Source organism: Hippopotamus amphibius, chromosome 8, assembly GCF_030028045.1.
Source record: "Hippopotamus amphibius kiboko isolate mHipAmp2 chromosome 8, mHipAmp2.hap2, whole genome shotgun sequence".
In the NCBI taxonomy this organism is placed as follows: domain Eukaryota; kingdom Metazoa; phylum Chordata; class Mammalia; order Artiodactyla; family Hippopotamidae; genus Hippopotamus; species Hippopotamus amphibius.
In genome coordinates, this window is record NC_080193.1 from 120,654,687 (window position 1) to 120,682,212 (window position 27,526).

The window sequence follows — 27,526 nt, forward strand, 5'->3', positions numbered from 1 at the left end:
ATGACCAAATCGTACAGCGAGAGTGGGCTGATGGGAGAGCCTCAGCCCCAGGGTCCTCCAAGCTGGACAGACGAGTGTCTTAGTTCTCAGGACGAGGAGCACGAGACAGACAAGAAGGAGGACGACCTCGAAGCCATGAACGCGGAAGAGGACTCCCTGAGGAACGGGGCAGAGGAGGAGGAAGAAGACGAGGACCTGGAAGAGGAGGAAGAAGAGGAAGAGGAGGACGACGATCAAAAGCCCAAGAGACGCGGCCCAAAAAAGAAGAAGATGACCAAGGCGCGCCTGGAGCGTTTTAAGCTGAGACGTATGAAAGCCAATGCCCGGGAGCGGAACCGCATGCACGGGCTGAATGCGGCGCTGGACAACCTGCGCAAGGTGGTGCCCTGCTACTCCAAGACGCAGAAGCTGTCCAAAATCGAGACACTGCGCTTGGCCAAAAACTACATCTGGGCTCTGTCGGAGATCTTGCGTTCTGGGAAAAGCCCTGACCTGGTCTCCTTTGTGCAGACGCTCTGCAAAGGCTTATCCCAGCCCACCACCAACCTGGTTGCCGGCTGCCTGCAGCTCAATCCTCGGACTTTTCTGCCTGAGCAGAACCAGGACATGCCTCCGCACCTGCCGCCTGCCAGCGCTTCTTTCCCTGTGCATCCCTACTCCTACCAGTCTCCGGGGCTGCCCAGCCCGCCGTACGGCACCATGGACAGCTCCCATGTCTTCCACGTCAAGCCGCCGCCGCACGCCTACAGCACAGCGCTCGAGCCCTTCTTTGAGAGCCCTCTGACGGATTGCACCAGCCCTTCCTTTGACGGACCCCTCAGCCCGCCGCTCAGCATCAATGGCAACTTCTCTTTCAAACACGAACCGTCCGCCGAGTTTGAGAAAAATTATGCCTTTACCATGCACTATCCTGCAGCGACCCTGGCAGGGGCCCAAAGCCACGGATCAATCTTCTCCGGCGCTGCTGCCCCTCGCTGTGAGATCCCTATAGACAATATTATGTCTTTCGATAGCCATTCACATCATGAGCGAGTCATGAGTGCCCAGCTCAATGCCATCTTTCACGATTAGAGGCACGTCAGTTTCACCGTCCCTGGGAAACGAACCCACTGTGCTTACAGTGACTGTCGTGTTTACAAAAGGCAGCCCTTTGGGTACTACTGCTGCAAAGTGCAAATACTCCAAGCTTCAAGTGATATATGTATTTATTGTCGCTACTGCCTTTGGTAGAAACAGGGGATCAAAGTTCCTGTTCACTTTATGTATTATTTTCTATAGCTCTTCTATTTTAAAACAATAATACAGTAAAGTTAAAAAAATGCACCACAAATTTGGTGCAGCTGTATTCAGATCGTATTAATTATCTGATCGGGATAACAAAATCACAAGCAATAATTAGGATCTATGCAATTTTTAAACTAGTAATGGGCCAATTAAAATATATATAAATATATATTTTTCAACCAGCATTTTACTACTTGTTACCTTTCCCATGCTGAATTATTTTGTTGTGATTTTGTACAGAATTTTTAATGACTTTTTATAATGTGGATTTCCTATTTTAAAACCATGCAGCTTCATCAATTTTTATACATATCAGAAAAGTAGAATTATATCTAATTTATACAAAATAATTTAACTAATTTAAACCAGCAGAAAAGTGCTTAGAAAGTTATTGTGTTGCCTTAGCACTTCTTTCTTCTCTAATTGTTAAAAAAAATTGCACAATTTGAGCAATTCATTTCACTTTAAAGTCTTTCCTTCTCCTTAAATGATAACCAGATCCATAATTCTTAAGAGGATGATTAAAAACAAGAGATGTATTCCCTATCAAAACATATCAATTCAATACATTACTTGCACAAGCTTGTATATACATATTATAAACAAATGCCAACATACCCTTCTTTAAATCAAAAGCTGCTTGACTATCACATACAATTTGCACTGTTTCTTTTTAGTCTTTTACTCCTTTGCATTCCACAATTTTACAGAAAATCTGAAGCTATCGATGTTTCCAGAAAATATAAATGCATGATTTTATACATAGTCACACAAATGGTGGTTTGTCATACATTCATGTAATGAATCTGAGCCTAAATCTAATCAGGTTGTTAATGTTGGGATTTTATATCTATTGTAGTCAATTAGTACAGTAGCTTAAATAAATTCAAACCATTTAATTCATAATTAGAACAATAGCTATTGCATGTAAAATGCAGTCCAGAATAAGTGCTGTTTGAAATGTGATACTGGTACCACTGGAATCGATCTGTACTGTAATCTTGTTTGTAATCCTGTATATTATGGTGTAATGCACAATTTAGAAAACACTCATCCAGTTGCAATAAAATAGTATTAAAATGTGAGCAATGGTTGCATTTCTTCTTAAAGTGATTTTTTTTAAAGTATAAATAATTCCTAAGCAGAATAGTTAAAATGAGTTAAAATGCTAAATTCTATTTGTGGGATAAAATAAAAGAGAAAAGTTTACTTTAGCACAAACTCTCTAGTCTATCTTTCTTAGGGAGTCATCAGCTCTTTGCAGATAACGAAAGGACCTAACAGGAATTTCATTACTTGGAATATGAGGCTGGGGTTGGGTAAGGATTGTGGAGAGACAAACAGTTGTATTTTCGTTTGGTTTTGGTTTCCATTCCTTTAAATGATTATGTTATGTGTTTTTTCTATTTTTTTAAAGAGGGATTTAGTTCATTATTAACAAGCAAGACACAGACACATATCCCAGCTTAGTTTGTCTACATATTTAAAAACATATTAAAAAATTTTTAACCATTTTCTTGGTGCTTTGTTATCTGTACCTTTACCTGAACTGAAGTGTTCTCTATTGCAAAGCAGTCCTATCCCAAAGAGAAAATGATATACCTTGAGCATATCCAGAGAGAAAAGATTTAATTAATTTAAAGAATCCAAGAAAAAGTGGCATTTAATCATTATTATATAAATGTGATGATTTCAATAATTCTTCCAGGAAAAAATAGTAATAAACTACTTCTACTCAAGACATACTATTTGTACTATGATATGTTTTTGAAAGGTGTGATTGTTTCCTCACACCCTCTGGGGTACTATTCTGTTGTTTCATAAACAGAACTCACTGGAAAAACTTAAAGATGATTCTGTCCATTGGTAAAGCCACTAAAAAAGTTTGGCATTTCTCTCCCTCTGGATGTATTGACTGACAGGAGCAATTTCTAGGGAATAACATTTTGGCACTTGTGCCCTGGCTCTACTGTGGTGCTCTGATTACTGTCATTAGTAACTCCATTGTTCTTCTTCTAATTCGGATGCCACATTGGATGACTACCTCCCTTCCCAAGCTTGTTCCTTTAATCTCCTTCTCATTGGTGATTTAGGGGTTCCAGAAAGCTGACCTCATTTAGCAAGCTGCTCCAGAAAAATGTGAGTAATCTAATGGACAGGAACAATTAGCCATACTAATAACATTGCCAATGGGGCTATGTCAAGCTGTGACAGTAGCAGTAAGGAATATTTCAACATTAAAAAAATGTTTGAGTGCAATTTAAAATATATCATTTCAGCATGTTTTCCATCAGCCTTCATCACATGGCAGAAATCCTTTTAAGTTAGTCCCAACTTTATCCAAAATGCAATAATCTCATTCCAAGTGAAACAGAGTTGTTATTTTGGAATCAAGCTGTTGCTTGCTATATCCAAGATTGCTTTTGCTGTTCTTTCTTTAAGAGACATAATACTGATACGATATCTGAACACTGCCAGCCTTCCAGCCTTTAGAGGCCATGAAGTGAACATTCAGGTCTGATGTGATCTATTCAGCAGCTTAATTTCACCTGTAATTAAAATTAGACATCTTCATGCAAACTAAAAACTGTTGCTGTAGTGAACAGAAGAAATGAAAGGATGACATTTTAAGAATTTCAGCTTTTAAAACAGCAAGCAGGGAAATCTAACTGTGGATTTTTTTTGTTAGGTAGGAAAGAAGACTGCAAGCTAGATTTGATCTCCATCCCCCCCCCCCCCCCCATTTTGCATCTAAAACTTCATTCTAAACATAAAGATTCTTTCAGTCAGTCAAGGAGTAACTCACATGCCACCATCTTTTATTCAAAGGCAGGCACAGATGTTCCTTCTGCAGGGGAGGTTTTAATTTATGAAAATGATATTGTTTATGCATGAATGAACTGAATGCACTCTGCATAACACACAGCACTTCCATCTGATCAGAGAAATACCGCAGAACCAGTGCCAGTGTCAGAAACATATTCTACAAATTTACTCACTTAAATGTTTAATGAATACTTGGAAGTCATTTTCAAACCATAAGAAACCTTTTCAATAATCTTTTTCTTTTCCTTCATCATTGTTAGCCACATTTAAAAGGGACTCATAGTTTTCATCATTGGCCAATGCCTATATCTAGCTAATAAGAAAAGAAAACGTTTTACTAAGTGAAAAGCAACCCAAAAGAAGAAACCTTGGCAACTATAGCTTCATTGGGAAAAATATTTCTTATAGTGTTGTTATAAATTGCTGCTTATGAGTAATATTTAGGGTTCTGTGTGTTCCCTCATCTTGAATAATTACTATTCTTATCAAATAAGATATTCAGATCTACTTATTTAATGTGAAAATGCTCTGACAAGTTATTTTCAGAATAAGCTGGTATTTAAAATCAGTAGGTAATTTCATAGTTGGAGATGAAATATTTTAATGAAATATTTTAACTGGCATAATTCCTTTTGGCTAGAATACTGCATAACTTAGATTTCATTTAAATCATCAATGACAAATACAGTATGATGTATCTACTTTTAACCCTAAATTGAATGTAAACTAAAATACAGGATTATAATATCTTAAGAGTGTTCTACTAATTTTAGGTTTATAATATGTTACAGTAAAATAATATTTGAAATGAATTATAAATGTTCTAATTTATAATCTTAAAACTGTTTTCGCATTTGAAGGTCTACAGTTCTTACAAAATTAATGCATTTCTGAAAGAAGCTAGCAATTACAAAAATGATACATGGGTCATTAGCTAACAGTTTGAACCAAGCTGTTTTAGTTCTATAATTAAACAAGAGATTTAAAGTGAAAATATCTATTAAACAATGAATAAATCTAGGTTTCAAAACATAGGCTGATATCATCCTAATGGGAATTGCATAATAGCAGAGCTATTTCTTACACTACACTAAAATCTCCTCTCTCTTCCTTTTCCACCACCATCACCTAGTTCCTGAAAATCATCTAAATAAAATCTGTAATGCCAGGGCCTGATAAAGAAGAAAGGAGCCAATGCAACATCTTGTGGAACACCAGGACCAAGACCTCTTGTTGTCGCCGTGCACAGAGGCGTTCTGGCGTCAGATGCACAGTGACTTGTATGGTGGCATAATCATTGGCTTCTGGCCAGGCACTGTGTTTCAGAGCACACTATTGTCAAGAAGCACTCAACTAGAAATCTGCACTGTATGCACTCAAAAGTTGAGATCATCTGCCTTCCTATGTCAGGAAGAATTCTGTGCTGGCAATTGACTCATGGACTCTCTTCACACACACTAACACTTGGTTCAATGGCTCTGATGGAATTAGCTGTGTAACCAAACCAGTGGCATCAACAAGGCAAGGCCACAGCCTCTGGGGACTTCTGGTTAAATTGCTAATCTTAAAATATCTTAAAATGCAGAGTATTATGTTAATCCCGGACTAAATCTTAAGATATATTAAATGCAGATTTGGCCATCTAAACATTATTACACCATTTGCCCAGCTAACTTAGAGGTAGGTGGAGGGTGACAGTAACCATATTTTGGATCCCCAGGTATGGACCGATCCAGAGGGATGGATTGTGAAATGACATCTAGAGGTAAGAGAATAAATTTAATCTCGCATACTTGAGGTAATTTAGTAACTTATTTTGCTGTTAACAAGATTAAAAGCTAACCCTGTTTTATGCTTTGATATTATAAGGACACACAGCCCCAAGGAAGGCTTCACACACTTATTAGGTCAGTGCTAAGTGTTTTTCATACATTCCCACATTCCATCATCAAAGCAGCCCTATGCTTATTTTACAGTTGGAGAAACTTCAGGAAGCTGCAATACCTAGATACTTCATTACTGGTTTCCTCTATTCGGGTTCTAATTCAAAAGCAACTTTCCTCAAGCTTTTCCTGATTCCCATCTAAAGTAGCAAACACTTTCAACCTCACCAAAATCACTATTATGTGGCCCCTCCTGTTTTTCAGAGCATTTATCCACCTGATGTTATCTTGCTTTTATATTTGTTTTGTTTATTTTAACATTATCTACCTCACTCAGTAGAATGTGGGCTTCACAAGAACAGGAACCTTATCTCTTTCATTTGTTGTTGTTTCTCTGGTGCTTAGAGGACCTACAGGTCCTCAATAAATATGAACATTCTAAAGGAATCAAATCATACTAATCTGATGCCCAAGCCTTTTAACCACTATGCTACAAATCAAGTCAGTAGAGAATGGAGAGGGCCACAAAGAATTCTCAGCCCAGTGGAAGTTATAAGAATTAAATCTATGAGAAGAATAATTGAAATTAATTTCCTGTGATACCATGGCACCAAACTCCTCTACCCTCACTCCTTCTGAGCATCAGTAATCATGTGCTACCAGTCATCCTTTCTTTTTATTGGTATCAGTTGGTTAAATATAATTTGTAATTGGAATAAAAGAACTAAAATGTTAGAGATTCTTTCCAGACCATGCCATTTTTTTTACCTTCATTAAGAACTCGAATGCATGCTACTTTTCCCTTTTCTGTTCATCATTCTTTCAGCAATAGTTCTTGTTTTCTCACTTGTGTTATGTAAAATTGCCCCAAACTTTCTTATCATCATTGAAGAGTTTAAATTACAGCAGATCAGAATCTAATCCATCATGACTATGTACTCCAGCAATGAGTTTGAGCATTTGAGTAGCATTTGACAAATTAAAAGGTAAAAGTTGGCTTCATATAGGCAGATGTTGGCACAGAAATCCACAATGTAAAAGAGAGTACTTTACGGTCATAATAGTTCTTAGTGAAATTCAACTTCCTCCAACGTATCAAATAGAATAGAAATGTGGTAAGTTTATGGAGAGTATGATCTTCCTTGTCAATACAGCACAATTAAAGGATGTAGGGTTACTATTTTCAGTGACATCTGGTATTCACTTTTGCACTACACGTGAATTGTTAGGAGAGCTGTTTAGGGAATAGAAACATTGGAAGGATCAGTATTCTTGGAAAGTGATTTAGTATAAAATCACAGAAAACTAAGGAATAACTAGTGTTCTTGAAAGTAATCATATTTATATAGAGAATGTGTTATTGGTTGAGATAAATGCTGATGAATTACCTAAACTATAATATCTATTTCAAAACGCTCATTGTATAAACTCAGCACATCAATAAGATTTCTTTAGTGTTTTCTCTGGATGATGTCAGTTGTGACGTCCATGAAAGGGAATGACCATGATTAAGAGGACAGTTAATTCCTTACCCCTAGTGTCACTAAGATTGCAGTGCTTGTCTGCTCATAGCAGGGAATTATAAATTTATAAGCTGTTGTAGGTTGCAAGAATGTGACCAAGAAATGTTCATATCCAAGAACTGAGTGGAAAATATAGTAGAATCCTAAAAAGGAGACTTGGGATCATTTCACTTGTCATTGCTAGATAACTGAATAATCTTTATTTCAGCCAATAAATTAAATACACAATAAACAGTAGTTAAAATGCATGTAAGTTAGAACTAGAATCTAAGTAGGGACATTTATTACAATATTTCTTTACTGAAAGAATTTCTTCATTAACACAGGCAAGGCTACTTATTTAGATATTTTTGAACCCAACATAGGATTTTTGGGTAAAGAAACTCTAATGTTTCCTTGACTCTGACTAGCATATTAAAAATGTTAAGTAAAGAGATATTTTGCTTCTCAAGATTTCATTTTTGTTTGATTAACTAACAATGCATTTATCTTACTTAAAATATATTGTCAAGGAAAAAAATACGTGCTGTATTGGGTTCAATAGTGCCCTCCCCTACTCCCCAAAATTCATGTCTAGCCAGAATCTCAGAATGTGATCCTACCTGGAAATAATACATCTTAAGATATAAGATATAGATTAAGATGAGGTCATACTGGATTAGAGTAGTCCTTATAAGAAGGGCACTGTTGTCCTTATAAGGAGAGGACAGAACATGCAGAAACGCAGACAACACAAGGGGAGAATAAAGACATAGGCAGAGATTAGAGTGACAGGTCTATATGCCAAGGGACTGGAAGACTTGCCAGCAACCACCAGAATCTATGAGAGAGGCATGGAGCACATTTTCCCTCTGAGACGTCAAGAAGTAATCAGCTCTGCAGACACCTTGATTTTGGACTTCTGGTCTCCAGAACTGTGAACAATACATTTCTGTTGTTTTGAGCCACCCAGTTTGTGACGATTTGTTATGGTGGTGCTAGGAAACTAATACATAAGTGTACAATGAATCGATGTGTTAAATGTACATAAATATTGAAGAGCTCATTTAAAATCTTATAAACATATTACCATGAAGTTTTAGTGATATAATACATAACCACCAGCATATTTATTTAGTACCAGGTTTGATATTTAAACAAGCTGACAAATAGTAGCCAGTTAATAAGCATCTGAATTATGTAAAAGTTTTATTGGTTTTTATTCGTGTGAATTAAACTGACATCCAGATTTAGTGAAGTGTGAATAGACACACCCAATAAACTAAGGGTGATTTCGTTTAAAAGCCTTATTGTAGAATTCATGAAAAGAATAGACTAAAACCTGTTATTAATTCTTCATGTGAAAAGTGCCATATTTATTCTCTATGTAGGGCAGTACGTATACTAATAAATAGACCTCTGAAAAAACAGGCATAGCATTTTCCTTGGTTTCACAAACATGCATTCAACACACAATTTTATGATGTGTAAAATTATGTAATTAAAAAAATGATTGTGGTCCAAGTGAATGTAAGTACCATGACTTCTAAAAGCTCTGTCTCTTTTGGGTTACAGAGGGCCTTGGGCCAGGGCTTTTTTTGTGAACTTAAAACCCAGGGGCTAAGATACAAACTTTAGTTATATAGGGCTATATATCTCATTATTTGACTGTTTTGATTGCTGAAAATACCAGTTAGTGATTGTTTCTTTTGAACGTATTCAATTAGTCAGAAGTTTTAGTTTATGTAGATCTGGAACACTATCTTGTTTTTAACTTTTTTCTTTCTGTTTTGAACAGTTGGTCCTTGTTTCTCATAAGCTTATTCTCGGTTTAGTTTCCTGCTCACCCTTGCTCATGTGGACATAAGTAAGAAATAAACCTTTATTGTTTTAAGCCACTGAGTTTTTTCAAACCACGTCATAACTTTGCCTCTGCTGACTGATAAAAGATGCTAACGTATTAAGATAAAATGACAGGCAAGAAGAGTTTACTGTGGCTGAAAAAGAGAAACCTCCCTGGTTTACGTGGGAAGTAGCAACAGGGAAACGTGCTCCTCTTCTGACAAATATGTCCTCTAATATGTGGAGCAGAGGTCTGGAATGTGGCAGCCATTTGGCTGTTTGGAAGAAAGAGGCCAGTAGAGGGATAAGTGTGGAGCAGAGAATGATACACTATAGAAGGCAGAGCGAGGAAGGGGAGAGGAACTGGGTCTTGCATTATATTATCTGAGCCACTGGATCAAGTCTCTTCATAAGCTATCCCCACCTCTCTAATTAGGTTTATGTTTTTAAACCAGTTTGAGTTGGGTTTTCTGTCTCATAGGAGAATTGCCTGATACAAAAGAAACTGTGATTTTTTTGTCACTTGATCTTTTTTTATACATAAAGATGGCAAAAACTGTGTATATGGTGAAGATGAAATTGAATAAGATGTGAAATGTGGGTGTGTTTGATAGAGGAAGAGTGGAGGGTAGAATATCTGGAACACAGGCAATTCCTTTGGATGGGAGAAATACTTCTTTCTAGATACAGGACTCAGGGTAGAGAAAAATAATTTCAGGAGTAAGGATTAGAGAGTAGTGGGAATTTATACTTACCAGGTTCTTTCACGTGAAGATGGAGGCATTATGACATGCTAAGTGAGAGGGAGTTGAAAGACAAAACTGCAAGTTTAGAGTAGCCTCTCTAGGAACAAGGTGAATAAGCTCCATCAGGGCTAATCCGTAGTAGCATAGCAGGGCTTTAGAGCCAAGTAAAGTTAGGAGACTGTACTACTGTAGTAGCTTCTAGTAGCCTTAACCCACATGCATCAGTGGAAATCTCTCAATAGTCCACACTTCAGAGTGGAAAGAAGATAGTTGCAGGTTTTTATGGCCTTTGGATAAAAGAGGTGGAGGTGCTGTTAAGAGAGAAGTTGAAGTGATGTGCCATGGGGCCCAGAACAGTGAAGAGTGAATCCACCTGGTAGATGGGCAGAGATGGCCCCAACAATCCTGCAATGGCTTGAAAGAGAGAGCACCAAATGAATTTGTGGATTTGGTGAAGGAGATTTTTGGCAGAACATCATAAGTGCTGATTGGCTTCTTTTAGGGTTTTACAAAGGAGTGATAAGCAAGCATATTTTAGAGGAACTAAAGAAGGCCCAGGACAGATACTCTGGCCAAAAAAAGAAAAAAGAAAAAAGAAAAAAAAATTCTGAAGCAAAAAATGGCCTCAAAGCAAAGATGAAATATAGGCTGCTTCCAGTTAAACATTCTCTTAGGTCAAGCCCCAATCAAAGGTGTAGCTAGAAGACTCAGTTTACCTGGACAAAAGTACTTCTAAGAACTTTAGGGCTTCCTAGGTGGCGCAGTGGTTGAGAATCCACCTGCCAATGCAGGGGACACGGGTTCGAGCCCTGCTCCAGGAAGATCCCACATGCTGCGGAGCAACTAAGCCCGTGCGCCACAACTATTGAGCCTGCGCTCTAGAGCCCGTGAGCCACAACTAAAGAGCCCATGTGCAGCAACTACTGAAGCCCACACACCTAGAGCCTGTGTTCCGCAACAAGAGAAGCCACGGCAATGAGGAGCCTGCGCACCACAGCGAAGAGTAGCCCCCACTCACCACAACTAAAAAGAAAGCCTGCGCACAGCAAAAAAGACCCAACACAGCCAATAAAATAAATAAATAAATAAATTTATTAAAAAAAAAAAAAAAAGAACTTTAGAAGCATTATACCCTAATACCCTGACTTGGAGTCTAAAGTACATAGGGGCCAATCTTGAAAAGATTTGTGGGAATGGCTTTTTTATAATATGACCTATATATGAACTACAGAAAGAAATCTCACAAAATTTTCTTTGTGTAAAAGAAATACTTTGTGTCAAAGTATAACTAAATGAGTTATATCCACTTGGACTAAAAGAGAAAGTTCAAAATTAAAAGAAGCCTCTGGACCTCCAAGTTTTTATGGATAGAAAATGGCTGTAAAACTACTCAGCTGCCATCATGGGCCATTTCTTGTTGAAAAGAAGGATGGGTATGGAGGGCAGAACTAAAAGCCCAGAGGCTGGAGCTAAGAGCTGCTGAGAACAATTAATTAGGGGACTACTCCTAGGGAGCAGAACTGGATGCAAGATAAGGAATATTTTCTTTCTCCGAGTATTGGGAATTAGTAACACTTATCCTCTTGGATTTCAGAACTGTTATGGACCAGTGACTGTGATGTGCTTTCTGGTCCCCTGCCATGAATGTTAGCATCTATTGTGGCTAACCTCTGGCTGTCTCACTATTGTATCCTGATGCATGTGGGAAGATAACATATTTTTCAATTTCCCAGAATAAGAGAAGCACACCCAAAGAACCTCATCTATGAGATCCTGGACTTTGCACCTGATTTTGTAATAAGGTGGGATTTTGAGGGGTCTTGAAAGGAAATGAATGTATTTTACATATAGGAGGGATGTTAACCATTGTGGCCAGAGGGAGGACTGTGTTGGGCTAACTGCTAAGGTGATTTCTGCCCCAATATACATACCCTTTTCAATGTGAATGCTGCTCCTCCCATCAAGTGGCATACTCTATTTCTCTTTCTCTTTGTAATTGGCTTTGACTGATAGCAAGTGGTAAAATTGATGCTATGTCAGTTCCAGGTCTAGGCCTTAAAAGACCTGAAAGCTTCTGCTTTTGCTCTTTTGGGGTTCAGCCTCATTTTTAAAAGCTCAGGCAACATGACTGATGAGAAACCAAATGTAAAGAGATAGGTCCAGCTAGGCTCCAGCCATTCCAGCCATCTCAGCTGAGATGTCAGGTGGCTGAAGCCATCTCGGGTATTTCAGCCCCATTTGAGCATACTTCAGCCCCATTTGAGCTTCCAGATAAATGCAGGTGCATCCAGTTGATGCTCCCTGGAGGAGAAGACCTACCCAGCTGAGTTCAGCCAACTCACAGAATCACAAGAGAAAAGAATCATTGGTTTAGGTCAATAAGTTGGGGAAGGTGGGGGATGTCTTGTTAGCCTGGAAGAAAAAGAAGATATGACACTGTTAGTTGCCAAACCAATAGCCATCCACAACTTCTTCCAGGCTGAAAACACTTTTCCGTCTCCTTGGAAGCTACAGCACGGGCATATTGCCCAATTCTAGTCAATGGGACCTGAGAGGAAATCTTTTGGGTGGGATTTCGGAAAACATTTTCTTCCCTGGTAGAAATGGAATTACACAAATAGAAACTGTCTTTGCCACTTCTGTATTTGCTTTTGGACATTTTGGGGAAATGATATGATGCAGCTATCTGGGTGCCACCAGTAGTGTCCTTGTTCATAACTGAGGACAGCAAAATGGAAAGTTGAAAAGCCTCCGATTTCTTTTTTGTTGTTGTTTTTAAATTGAAATATAGTTTATTTATAATATTGAGTTCGTTTCAGGTATACAGGAAAGTAATCTTTTTCAGATTATTTTCCATTATAGGTTATTACAAGGTATTGAATATAGTTCCCTGTGCTATACAGTAAATGTTTGTTGTTTATTTTATATAGAGTAGTGTGTATCTGTTAATCCCATATTCCTCATTTATCCCTCCCCACTCCTTTCCTTTTAGATAACTGTAAGTTTGTTTTTTATGTCTGTGAGTCTGTTTCTGTTTTGTAAATATGTTCATTCATATTAGTTTTTTAGATTCCACATGTAATACCCTATAATATTTGTCTTTCTCTATCCGATTATCACACAGTGTGATAATCTCTAGGTCCATCCGTGTTGCTACAAATAACATTTCATTCTTTTTTATGACCGAGTAATATTCCATTGTATATATTTGCCACATCTTCTTTATCCATTCATCTGTCTATGGACATTTAGGTTGCTTCCATGTCTTGGTTATTGTAAATAATGCTGCTATGAACATTGGTGTGCATGTATCTTTTCGAATTAAGAGTTTTTGTTTTTTCTGGATATATGCCCAGGAGTGGGATTGCAGGATCATATGGCAACTCTATTTTTAGATTTTTAAGGAACCTCCGTACTGTTCTCCATAGTGGCTGCACTAGTGTACATTCCCACCATCAATGTAGGAGAAGGGTTCTTTTCTACACACCTTCTCCAGCATGTATTATTTGTATTGATGATGGCCATTCTGACCAGTGTGAGGTGATACCTCGTAGTTTTTATTTACATTTCTCTGATAATTAGTGATGTTGAGCATCTTTTCATGTGCCTGTTGGCTGTCTGTATGTCTTCTTTGGAGAAATGTCTATTTAGGTCTTCTGACCATTTTTTGATTTTTTTGTTGTTGTTGTTATTGAGTTGTGTGAGCTGCTTGTATGTTTTGGAAATTAAGCCCTTATCCATTGCATTGTTTACAAATATTTTCTCCCATTCTGTGGGTTGTCTTTTCATTTTGTTTATGGTTTCCTTTGTTGTTTAAAAGCTTTTAAGTTTAATTAGGTCCCATTTGTTAAAAAGCCCCAATTTCTCAATGGCCAACCCAGAACATCCTGACTCTGGACCTCTGTTTAATGAGAGAAGTAAAATTGTATTTTGATCACTTTTAGCTGCTTGTGAATGACAGACAAAGGGACAAGCCTTGTGGTAAAAGGGCAGGAGTCAGGAGCAGGACAAAGAGGAAGGATCTGCTCACTGATTATCAGAGTGTTGTCTAGGTTGTCAAAAACACACCGAATCATCTGTTGTACTTGTTTAAAACACATTTCTAGGAATAGTTCAGTTACAGGTTCAAAATCTCAGAGCATCAGTGCGGGGTACAGACTGAGAATTTCCATTTAAAACAAACTAAAGTTTCTTAAACATATCCAAGTTTGAAAAGAACAAGAGTCTGTTCCAAAAGAACACTTTTTGAGTTTAAGCAGTCAAGAATTTCTACGAGGTCCAGAGGATGTCCTAAGGATGGAAGCCTCCAACAGAGGACACCATAAGTTGTTGGGATGAGGCTGTCATGGAAATTTGGGACTAGGGAATTGCATAGGACACTGACATGCCCAAAATGGTGACAGAAAATGATGTAAAAATCAAAGACAGTGAACCCACTGCCAAACTCTTTGGTGGCGATGGGTAAGCAGTAGGCTGCTTTCAATAGTGAGAAGGGATGTTGCCTCCTCTGTATAATGCGTTTTTCACAGTTGTAAGAGTGTGCACTCTAGAAAAGGAGGACAGATTTCTGATTTAAATTGTTATACCTAATTTAAGATTCTGCACTGCAGCATTGCTAGCAGTTACTCTGAGAATGTTTCAAGCTCTTTATTTGGTGGAAATACATTTCAAATTGCTCCAAGTTTATGAATATTAGTACCTACCTGTTAAGGGGCTTTCAAAACTCCAGGGAAAGGGAAGAAGGGCCTATTCTTCTCTCCTCTGTTGCTTATTGTTATTGTTTACTGAGAGCTAGGGGTTACACGGTCATTGTCATCCTATCATTGTTTGAGTTGTGTCCTAAAACACAGCTGAGCAACTCATTTTAAATAGAGTTTCAATGTGAGTGCAAAAAACTGGCACATGAAGAAAACGTGACATTCCAATTAGTGGGATTTTACAATTATTTTTGTTTTCTCTGTAATTCTTGTAGGGACATATGGCTCTCTACTTTTTAGGCAGCGGGAACCTGAGTAGCAGGAATATTCTGACAAAATCTCCACTCAGCATGAGAAGGAAGCAGTCTCCTTGACACTTTTGTGATCCTTTAGCTCAGAAATGAGTGAGAGATGGATGCAACTAAAGCTCACTTCACCCAAAATATATGTTGATATGCAGAAAATAAATGTCATGAATTTCTCTTTTTTTTCTCACCACAAAGAGAGGAAACAAGGATGATGTCAAGGATTTTGATGACACTATTTGCTGAGATTTGGAACATTCTGGGAGGAACAGGTTTGTGATAGAAAATCATGAGTTTGACTTTAGATGTTACATTTCAGATGGTTGTTGGACAGCCAAATAACAAGGTCAAATAGACAGTTGGACACAGTGTCTGAAGTTCAGGGGGCTGGTTGGGGCTGACCACATCACTCGAGGAGCCCTGAATAGTATGTAAAGCCATGTCACTGATGCCCCTGTAGATGGATCCTGTGGACAGAGCTCCAGGGCACTGCAATCTTTAGAGCCCTGGATGAGAACAGCTCATCAAAGGGAAAGGATGGAACATAGCCAGTGCTTTCATCCTTAAGAAGGGCAAAGCCAATGTTTTTGGCTGTCTGGCCTGACTGAAGCTTGAAAAATGGCAATTTGCCCCTTGCAAAGGTCCTAAGAAGTAGCCACTGCCTTGGCCTATCTGTCCTGGCCCTTAGTGAGCTTTTAAAATGCCAATGGGCTCTAATTGTGTTGATTGTCTGACAGCTGTGAGTACAAGATGCTGACTCCAGAACTGCAACTCATTCTGCGGAGGGCATCAGCCTTCCCCACTAATGACTGCTGAGCTGAGCCACCTGAAGCCTGTGTGGGGTTTAGCAGCAGCTGCACTTCTGCTCCAAGAAACAGCTCGCTGCAAACAGATCAAACTGAGGCTCCTCCCCGCTTCGCCTGGAAGCTTGAGTATTTCTTTTCAGAGCATTAAACAGTAAGAGTCCCAGCTTAACTGGCACACAGGTGCTTTATGTCCGAAGGGGATTTGGCTAGGTCTGTGGTCTTCATCCTCTGTTTTTTGAAATCTAAGTTTGAGCAGAGAACTTTGAGGTTCTCCTGCTACTATTAGCTCTTCTATCTGATTTTGCAGGGTGATGAGGGGCAAGGACAGAATGAGAAGTGGCTGCCTGTTAGAAGGTGCTGGCTGGCACTAGCACAGTGGAACTACATTCACAACTCTATGAAATTTTTAAAAAATATCGACCTATGTATTTATTGTTGTGTCTTCATTGACGCACGCAGGCTTTCTGTACGTGTGGTGGGGGGGCTACTCGTCGTTGAGGTGCATGGGGCTTCTCATTGTGGTGGCTTCTCTTGTTAAGGAGCATGGGCTCTAGGCACGTAGTAGTCGTAGCACATGGGCTCAGTACCTGTGGCGCACAGGCTTTGTTGCTCCGTGGCATGTGGGATCTTCCCAGACCAAGGCTGGAACCCATGTCCCCTGCATTGGCAGACGGATTCTTAACCACTGCGCCATCAGGGAAGTCCCACAACTCTATGAATTTAATTTCCTCTCCCTAAATTTTTCTCAATACAATTATTCTGACTATATATATATATATATATATATATATATATAATAAGCCTGCTGATGTACTTCCCACTCTGCTCCTCCTCCGGAGAACTCACTTTCTCCGTCTCACCATCACAAGTTGTCAGCTCCCGGTTAATACACTGCTTAAAGCACTGACACTCAGCTCTGGCTGAACACTGCAATCACCTGGAGATCTTTAAAAACTCCTGAAGGCTGGTCCCATCCCCAGAGATTCCAATTTCATTGTCTTTGCCGGTAGCCTGGGCATATGGATTTTAAAAAACTTCCCAGGTAACTCTAATACGCAGTCATGATTGAGAACCACTGCACTCCAGACTCTGTGCCTTCCAAATTAACAGCTACTTTCATGAACCTCAGCTATCGCGAGAAAGTGAAGGATTGAAAGCCCCCCCCCCCCACCCCCCACTCCGCCTCCCCAGGGCGCTCTCCATTTCCAGGTAACGCTGCGTTACAGCAGTAGCTTTCAGGAGAACGAGCCCTGCTGCTTGTGATCTCTCTCCAGCGAAGGTCAGATCCAGGCAGAGACAAGGCTGCAGAGGAGATGTCTTGGGGGAAAGTAGGAGGCACCTTCCTTTAACATTAAATTTATTAGAACGAAAATTTGCCTCTGCTAAACCAGGGACTTATCTTTGGCTTCCTCTCAGGGCTTTTGGGAATTGAGTTCTCTATTACCAGCTGCCTATGGATCAACTAACTACTGAGGGCATGCAAGCATGGTTATAAAGCACGACCTCTGCGCTCCTGGAGAGCCCGCTGCAAAGAAGGTGGAAAAAGAGGAGCAACTCTGTTTATACCCTTGCAACTCAAATTGTGTTCCGAGGATCAGTGGCATCACCTAGGAGCTTCCTAGAAACAGTGTCGGGGGCCTCATCCCAGACCTAGTCAATAAGAATCTGCATTTTAACAAGATGCCCAGGGGGTGAGTATGCAAGTCAAAGTTTGTGAAGCACTGGCTTATAATTTGGCGGGTAACACAGTGCTCAAAACCTCAAGGAACTCTAGGGACTAGGTGGAGGGGGCCCCTTAGTCCTCTTCCTGGACTGGGGTCTCTTTGTAGTGAGTGGCAGAGACAGGAGGCTGGAGGGCCAAGGTGCTGGGCTAGGTCAAGGCGGCTCCGCCTGCCCGCCCCGCCTCCCTCCTGGGTCTCTGCCCCGCGCGCGGTTGCTGTGGCAGCGCCGGACGCAGCCAGAGCCGCGACCGCCGCGGTCTCCACCTCCTCCCCGAAAGGCCTGCCCGGACCCCTGGCTCGCGCCCAGCCTGCGGCTCCGCCATGCCCCGGGGGAGGCGCGGCGGCCGGGTGAGCGCCCTGGAGGGCGGCCGGGGGGAAGAGGCGCCCCCGGCGGCGGACGCCGTGCCCTCGGTGCTGTGGGCTTCAGGGCAGCAGCCAGAGGCGGCGGCCGAGCTGATTCTGCTCCGGGGCATCTTTGAGATCGGCAGGGACAGCTGCGACGTGGTTCTGAGCGAGCGGGCCCTGAGGTGGCAGCCCGTCCAGCCCGAGCGCCCTACAGGTGAGTGGTCCCAATTGGAAGGTCCCAGCGCCGCCTCCCTCTCCCGGCGCCGTCCCTCCGCCCTCCGCAAGCTCCTCCTCTGCCCCAGCGGGCTTCCGCGTCCCGAAGCCGCCGCAGCCGCCTCCCTCCCTGCAGGGGAGAACCCGAGCCGCCCCCAGGGGCCTCCCGCTACCTGCCCCTCCTGCTTGGCTTTCCGCCTGGGGTGCCATTCAGGGAGCTACGTCACACTCCGCCTCGTTGAGTCCCCCCCCCCGCCCCCCGCAAGAGTCAGTGTTTTCCAAATGCGAGGTCACCTGCGCCTCCGCTCCCAGCTGAAGTTTTACTCCATCAACTTCTGAAAGTGTAAGCATTTTACAGAACATACTTACACGTGGGTTCCGAAGCCGGCTCTCATTTTGCTGACTTCTGAAAGTTTCACCCCAGCTTTTGGTCTCTCTGGACTTTTCCAGCCCTCACATTCCTTGCCATTGTCTAGAATCAAGTCTAAAGCTCTGCCTAGAAACGTTTGATGTTTAATATTGACTTTAGAATCATGATGTTGTTTTCGTGCTTTTGCCTTTTGACCTCAACCTTTATTTAGAAGGTGTTATAATTCTGTACAATAGAACTATTTCAAGTCTTAATCTAGAGATTATTTAGAGAAAAACCTTGGCATATGCTACACATCCCGTCTAAATGTTAACTTATGAAATATTAAAAAATGCCTTTCCCTGTTGGAAAACAAGACACAATGTGCTGTTTACTTTAAAACACTTTTTCTATTCTTTAAAGTTTCTTGTATAAAAATCTAACAAAAACGGACTAGTCAGGTAGGCAGCGCTGGTTCTGAGTGGGAAATCTGCTTCAGCTACACGTGTCATGCTCACCCACTTAACTGAAATTGCCTTTGACTTTAATTAAAAATGTTTTCAGGTGTGTTGAAAACCAAGGTGCAGTATTTTCTAGACCCTTTGAGTTAAAAGCTGGGGATATGTACATAGAATTCTGTTTAGTTTTTAAGTCTGTTTGAATCTGGGGGATATAAAAGTTTACCATCAGAGCTTAAATTGGCCTACAAGAGTCGATTTAATGTACAATGATGCTGAAATAGTATAGGAATAAAATGAGACATTGTGCAGTGAGAGGTATTCAAATCAGTATTGCAATACTGGTACACAAAAAATCAAATAATGGCATGAAACAAAAAAATGCTCTTTTATATACTGAGTGGCAATGGAGGATAAGTAGCCTTAATTAGCATTCCTGGCTGTAGACTTTAAAAAGACATCCTAACAGTTATAACTCTAAAAGTTGCAGTGTTGATCTTTAATTTTGTCTTAAAACACTTTGGTTTTCTTTTCTTTCATTTAGATGTACCACCTTTTCTTTGTAACTAACACCTAGTATGCAAACCACTTTGGGCCCCGAAAATTGGGGTCCAGAAGCCTGCCACCTTAGTTAGCACTTCTATTTGTAGAAGTAACCAAGAGATGTTTTACTTAGTAAAATAGTGAGTGGGAAAAGAAAAGAAGGTATTGAGAGAGATGTTTAAATGTGAGAAATACTTTCTGATGTGGAATTAGCTTAGATGTGTGTGGCACATGACAAGTGAAACTGGCCCAGAAAATGGAAGAAAAACTGCATTAGGGTTGCCATGCTTGGGAGGACATGGTGTGGGAGGATGAAGTGGGGGAGATCATGTCGGTTGCTCCTTGGCCAGGACAACAATAGGCTGTTATTTTAGGAAGGGGTGAGGGTAGAGTCGAATTGCTGGGCATTATTATTAGGTCATATGAGATGTTTGCATGACTACTCAGTTTTTAAATCTCACAGTGCCTCAGTAGTTTTTTGTTTTTTTGTTATTTTTAAAATTAATTAATTTATTGGCTGTGTTAGGTCTTCGTTGCTGCATGCGGGCTTTCTCTAGTTGCAGGGAGCAGGGGCTACTCTTTGTTGTGGTGCACGAGCTCCTCATTGCCATGGCTTCTCTTGTTGGCAGAGCATGGGCTCTAGGCTCATGGGTTTCAGTAGTTGCTGCACATGGGCTCAATAGTTGTGGCTTACAGGCTCTAAAGCGTAGGCTCAATAGTTGTGGCACACGGGCTTAGTTGCTCCGTGGCATGTGGGATCTTCCTGGAGCAGGGATTGAACCCGTGTCCCCTGCATTGGCTGGCAGATTCTTAACCACGGCGCCACCTAGGAAGCCCTGTTTTTGTTTTTTTAATAATTTTATTTTTAGAGCGGTTTTACATATATCCTCAGCTCCGCACACATGAATAGCCTCCACTATTATAAGTATTTCCCACCAAGGTGGTCCCTTTGTCAAAACTGATGAACCTACATTGATACATCATTATCATCCAGAGTCCATAGTTTACATGAGGGTTCACTCTTGGTGTTCTGCATTCTGTGGGTTTTGGCTTATTTATAATGATGTGTAGTAGTAGTCTCCAGAGAAATAGAGCCTTGAAGTGTGTGTGTGTGTGTGTGTGTGTGTTAAGGTATATATGGAGATTTATTATGGGAATTGGAGATTATGGGATTATGGAGGCTGAGATATGCCGCTCTCTGCCACAAGCAAAGTGAAGAACCAGGAAAGCTGGTTGTATAGTTCAGACCAAATCTAAAGGCCTGAGGATTGCGGGAACTGCTGGTGTAGGTCCTAAAGATGGGATCTACATGGATAAGAGGGAAGTTGTCAGAACATCTATTTTGTTTACTCTCGGCACTTTGAAGAGTGCCTGACATATCAACATTTGTTGCATGAATGAATTTGACAACTGGTCTCATGAACTTTATTTAGTTTTGCCCATTGCATTGTGATCTGATTACTACACTGCTACTTAATAGTGACTTCTCATCACCTGTAAGAGTATCCCCCCCCCCCCTTTTGTTAAAGCATTAGAAATCTTTTCATAAAAACATTCTTCAGCTAATGTTGGCCCTCCATTGTGAGCATCATGGTCAGAAGATTCCATTTTGTTCAGCTGTAGGATGGGAAAAGGAAGCAATCTATGACCAGGGCATAGGTTGACTAGGATGTCACATCTATAATGCAAACTGTATGCACAAAAAGGCATCATCCGTTCAGAAAATATCTTCATTATTGCCTACAGTGGTGCCTAATGATCTTTCTATTGGAATCTCAAATTATGGTCATTTTACTTGTGGAATCATATGAGTTTATTCATGTTAATTACCAAGTTAGCTGTCTGGGCTCTAGGAAAGAGTGAAATCCTGAAGAAATGGGAGAGGGATCAGGTTTTTAAGGCCAAATGAGAAAGGTCAGGCACGTCTGGGTCATGGGATGCTACTATCTAGGCAAGGCAGGCCACAGTGTTGTTAGCCCCCAACATGGTCCCTTGGACCAGGCAAAAGGGGTCAGAAATTGAGAAGAGAGCTCAGAAAGGGGATATGGGTAGATGCCATAGACCCACGTATGTATTTTGTCATTTAGCCCTTATCTTATCTTGTTACTGGATCAGGTATTTTCAGAGTTCAACATTTTCAAAATGACCACTGATGGCCTGTTGGCATTGTTTTAAATCTCAACCAAGGACAAACTTCTAGGGACGTGTGCTTACCAAGTGGTAAACTTCTATTTGAAATGTTAGATGGAAGTGTTTCTGTGCGTCCCCAATGCAGAATCTGCCCACTTTACTGTGAGACCTGGTTATGAGGTTTTCCCATAAAGGAAAAGCTCCTCCTAGGGAGAGTTGGCAGTGGGTAGTATTAGACTATATTAAGCTCCAGTTTTAGTGCACTTAAGAATGATCAATTTTGGGATCTCTATGACCAGAATGCCAAATGCCTACAAGTCTCTTTATTACCTCACGTTGGTCACCTTTGTTATTTACTAATGAATAGCACCTTGAAGTATGAAAAACACTAGGATCTTTTACAGGCTCCCTACCCTGGCTGTCTGTAATTTCCATCTGGTGTAGGAAAGGTTTCAGGAGTGGTCACCAAGGGACCTTGAGGTCTTGTCTGCAACTAAGGGGTATAACTGACTTAAGGCAAGTCATTTAAGCCCTCTGAGTGACAGTTTATTCATCTGCAAAATGAGGCATTTACATTATCTGATCTCTAAGAACCATCAACTCTGAAGTTACATTTTTAAAGAAAATATCACTCTTGAAGACTTTTGGTGTTAGGACAAAGTAATAAATCTAAGGTTTGAGTGATCAACAACTGGTGTGTGTGGAGTTGTATTTTACAGCAGAAGCTTCACAGCCCTAATGAATTTCTAATTAGAAGAACCGCATGGGAGATACAGGCCAAGTTTCTTGCTCCCCTTCCCCAGCTTCAAGGCAGTCACCTCAGCGCAGATTTTGTCTTTGGAAAGGAAGAAACCACTTTCTGATCGAAAATTTGGGTCGTGAGCAGATTTTTCATGACGGACAAAAGAACTAGCTTATCCTTTCTTCAATTTCATTTCTTGTACCCTCTTATTAAATTTCAGGACAAGGATCTTATATGTTTGATTAGCATGAGAATGTTGTGTTTTAAATATTTTTAAAAATACAATGAAGGTTTCAAATCTCAATTATGGTTTACAATTCTCTTATTATTAATAGACTTACTACCTCAGGTTACACCATTTTATGTTGTGTTTTTTCGAAGGGTTATTCTTATCACGACTTTGAGCTCAGCTAAATTAGAGCAGTAACCAGAAAATCTGAAAAAGCTGGGCTTCAAAGTAAGGTCTTGAAGGTATTTCTTTTATAAGGGAGCTAATGATCTTCTCATGCTTAAAGTTTATATAAACATTTATTTGCTGGAGACTTTGCAGCATAAAAGGTGATGTGGCAAAATGTGAAAATGAGAAAAAAAACCAATCAATTTTAAAACAAGAGTTAGTGATTATGTGGGACTTAGCAGAGCTGGGTCCATTCTAAGTATTAATCTGCCTAAGCTGTTTGGGAACAGATGTACGTGAAACAGATCCCAGGCTTCTGTTGTGTACATCCAAAGTGAGACATCTGTTGGTGAACCGTTGGTCAGAAATAATGGAAGCAGGGGTTAAACCCCAAAATGACCCATTACTCACGTGAGTTATTGAAGGACTAGTTACTCAGTAAAACGTGTTTTCATCAGTCTACATATGAAGAAGAAAAATACTTTAAATTATTAGTGTGTTCCTAAGGTGTCACATTTAAAGGGATTTTTAAAAAAATCAAGCTTACCAAGGAACTGCATGTAATGTTTATGAAGTTTTCAAATGCTTTGACAGGTCTATCTATTGTATAAATACTGTATAAAGTTCATATTGTGTAAACATTAGCTTTTTCTTAACATAAATTGATCCACACAGAAAAACAAAATATAGAATGAATCTCTAAGCATGACTGTGCAGTTACACTCTCTGTGCTGATGGAATGCTGTGTCTGCACTGTCCAGTATGGTCACCATCAGCCACTTGGGGCTGCTGAGCACCTGAAATGTGGCTAGTGTGATGAGGAACTGAATTTTGAATTTTAATTTTAATACATTTAATAGCCACATGTGGCTATTGGTGATTGCATTGGACAACACAGCTGTAAAGCATAGACACATGAAGAGTTGAAAATGTTTATTCCCTTTATTCCCAGGCATGGGTTTTCTCCTTTATTTCTATAGTAAGGTACAGTTTTCAAGTAGTTAATCTCAACACAGAACTCATATGACCATACAATCTGAGCTGCTGATTTAAAGATAAAACAACTGAGTCCAGAGATGCCCAAGTGGCTGAGCCCTTTAACATATTTTTTGAGTACAAAAACATGCTCTTATTTGTTATTGTGAAATCATTGGCTGACAGTAAAATTGAAGTCTTGTCTGTAAAAACCATAGTCTTATTCCTCACAGTCATGATTTATTTAAACTAAAATTTGGCAAAACAGCTGTTTCTTGCTGTAGGGTTAGTAGATTTGAAATAACTGTCCTAGCCTGTGTACCTTGACCCCGTGAAAGCCTACATCCCAATGTTGCTCCCAAATGTACCACAGCCATGTGGCACCATTTGAAGGCAAGCACTTTTAAAAACTGATCGACTTTTGTGTCCCCTTCCTCTCGGTCTGCTCCACGTGGGGGTATTTGAGGCTGCAAAAATAACACCCTAGAAGTGGGGAATGGTACTTGCATTGAAGGAAAGGGACGTACAAACTGAAAGTCAGATAAACTGGATCGTGGTCCATAGAGGCTGATCCCAGTGGGGTCTGCCAAAGCAGGAGGACCTGAAGTGAACTGCAGAAGTCTGAACATGATGGAGCTAAAGAACCAAAGAGCCACAGCAGTCACTAATAGGGATCAGCGGATAGGTTGGGTACACAGGAGGATGCTGTTGCCTAGACTGGGCGTTTTTGTGCCCTCTGTAATTTGGGAAAGTGAACCATCCTTGTTTAAAGGGCCAGGGGTGTAGAAGATACAATTCATCGTGATCTCAGTACTAGAATACTCATTTTGAACCTTATTGCTAATCCTGCCTAGTCCATTACTTGACTAGGTTCTTATAGACTACATTTCAAACCTTGATAAATCTACAAACATTGTCAAAAGACTCAACATAGGCCTCTGTAATTCCTTCCGTGTGACAGTATTCCTGCCCGAGTTTTAGAAGTACTGTGCCAGTGATGGGGGTAGCAGATGCTGCACAAGTGAGTTCTGGTTGTGTCTGTGGTAAGCAAAGGGAAGAAACTCTTAGTGGCCATGGCTCTTTTTTGTTTTAGCCATGGCTCTTTATATGCTCTTGTGTTTTCCAAAATCAGTATGTAATGAGATAAAAGGGAAGGAGGGAGGGAAATAGAGCTTGATGGAAATTAAACCTTCTGCTGACTTTTGGCATGTGAATCAGAAGTCAAGGACGGTTAGTGTAATGGATGACGGAATCCAGAGACAGGGAGGCAGGCAAGCAGGTGGGCAGGTATGCATATATTAAAAAACAGTTGGCATAGTGCGGTCGACTTTATGGTAAGCCTACGGATAAGTCTAAAATAACGTACCAGCTGGCATCAGGGAATTCCTATGTACATTTCAAGATTTACATCAGAAACAGTGTTCTGGAAACTACTGCTGCTGTTATGCATCAGTGTCCAGTGTTTGAAAATAGTGAACCATTTATTGATGTTACCCTGACAGGTCCTGTGCTAAATGTCTTATCTTGTTTAACCTTCCCAAAAAGACTATGTAGTCCAGATAGGATTTTTATTTCTAGGGCCCAGAGATGACCTTCCTTGCCCAAGGTCATACTAGTAATGGAATTGCTGGGATTCCAAGTCAAGCAGCCTGACTCCAGAATCTACACTATACCCAGGGGGTTATGCTACTTCCTCAGCCCAGTAAGAAAGAGTTCTCCCTAGGGCCTTTGAGAGTCTGTGTGATGTCCAAGTTAGTGATAGTGTAGCATTATGGTCCAAACCAAAACAATAAACCTTAATCCAACAAAATCACCTGACTTCTTTCAGGCCTTCATGACAGTTCCACCATAGAGAGCATGTTCCATTTTACTTGTGACTTCTACTTCCTGAGTAAATGACCAAATGGAGTAGTCAGTTTTTTAAACCCAATATTTTTATTATGGCAAACACCAAACATACCTAAATATAGGAAGAATAATAAGCCTCCATGTTCAGCCCAGTGAGTGGTGAGGCTCCATGCGACACGTTGAGTTTAAACGGTTTTCAAGGACAGTCTTGTTCCAGCTATGCCCTTTCCAGTTCACTCCTTTCTCTGGAATAGCTGGGAGCAATTCCTAGACATCATATAATTGCATCTATAAACATCTTACAGGTATCTCTAGGAGAAAAGGATTAAAAAAATATAGTACACAATATAATACACAGTATAGTCACTATACCGCTATTCCAATTTAAAATAATCCTCTGTATCCTTAAATAATTCAGTTAGTGTTCATTGTCTCCTGATTTTCTCTTTTTTATATAAATCAACATTTAAATAAGGTCCATATTGCAGTTGCTTACTATGTCTTTTAGATCTTCAAATCCACAGATTCCTCTCCCTTTTTTATTTTTTCCTTGCAACTTATTTTCTGAACGAACTGGTTGTCTGGCCTGTAGTTTTGCATGGGATAACAAAAGGTTTGTTGGGGGCAAATGTCTGTGAAAGATAAAAGGGGCAGGAAGCAGGTTGGGAGCGATGACCTTCAGACTGAGTTGCCAGCCTGACACCTGTAAAGGGGGGATGCAGCAGGCAGGGGCAGGGAGAGCCTCAGCCTGTGGTGCTTATCTGATAAAGCTTACCTGTGCTGAGAGCTGGGGGGAAAAGACTGCTCATTAGGAGTCCTGCCTTAGGCAGAAATGTGCAAATCTCAGTTGTGTTCAGTCACAGGCCGGGTGATACCAAGGAAGAGTGAGGTGGACCCTAAAGGCACCAGTAGCGGGAGGCTGTCAGCTAACTGCACTCATTGCGCAGAAAATCACGTCCTTAAAGGGAAAAATCACAGCCACAGTGACCAGTGGGGTTTGTTATTACCATTGTGAACTCAGTTATTTAAATATATGAAATATATTTCAATTCACAGCCATGACTGTTCTTACTAATTCTCAAACTGCCCCGATTCTGGATTTTTTGGACCACTGGGAACCCCTTCAGGCTGACTTCGGAGACCTTTGGACAATCTCTCAGCTGTCTGTGTTAGCCTCCTTGCTTTCTGGAATGGCAAGATACTCCAGGCTCATCTTGAACATTTCATGCCTCAGACATGGTGTCAACCCTATCATCAAGGAAGCCTAATTTTTTAAATTGAGTAATGGTATTTAGAGACCACAATCTGAGCACAAGTTGTGCTCATTGCTAGTACTTCCCTTAGGTGGTCCTGTTTCCTAGGTTTTTCTGAAATCAGAGCTAGGAAGCATGCTTTTTTTTTTTTTTTCCCTAAAGGAAAAATGCACCATGGAATTATGCTGCTATTTCCAGTAAAAGTTCAACACTAAAAGGTTTTTACCTTCATCTCCTTGCTCCTACCCTTAAAACCCTGTGTTCTAACTGCAACAATATCATTATTGATTTGCCTTATCGTGCAATAAATGTACACAGAATAACAACACCAATGCTACCATCAATGTAATTGAGAGCCATTTAAGATCATTCTGTAGTATTTTGTTGTTGTTACTCTTAGGGACATACCACTTAGAGTATGTAGTAGTCAAGTTACTATGTTTTAAAGACACTTGGAATCATTCCTATCTGTGATGTTATACCTCCAACTCATTATGGAGAATTATTTGTTTCATTTTTGCTTTTATTTTTGGGCATTGCTGTTTTTAATCCAGTTTTGTTTTGTAATTATGTAAAATATTTATATGGTTCCAAAATCAAATCCACTAAACAAGCTATATTCTGGGAAGTAAAGTTTTTATCTGTGTCCCCTCTGCCCTTT

At 40.3% G+C, this 27,526-nt stretch overlaps 2 protein-coding genes across 2 annotated transcripts in view; both read left to right on the forward strand.

The window, feature by feature from the left end:
* NEUROD1 (neuronal differentiation 1) lies at positions 1 to 2,369 on the forward strand. Its single transcript, XM_057746376.1, has one exon. The coding sequence runs from the start codon at positions 1 to 3 to the stop codon at positions 1,069 to 1,071; it is 1,071 nt and encodes a 356-aa protein (XP_057602359.1). The 3' UTR covers positions 1,072 to 2,369.
* A 15,564-nt stretch (positions 2,370 to 17,933) lies between these two features.
* The window catches only part of CERKL (ceramide kinase like), a 118,117-nt gene continuing 108,524 nt past the window's right edge, over positions 17,934 to 27,526 (forward strand). The window contains exon 1 of the mRNA XM_057746280.1: positions 17,934 to 18,171. Within this exon, the coding sequence (XP_057602263.1) occupies positions 17,934 to 18,171 (238 nt within the window). The remainder of the gene's footprint in view (positions 18,172 to 27,526) is intronic.

What these genes read in the sequence shown, in the direction of transcription:
- NEUROD1 (XM_057746376.1), top strand. Translation starts at nt 1, where the DNA reads ATGACCAAATCGTACAGCGAGAGTGGGCTGATGGGAGAGCCTCAGCCC.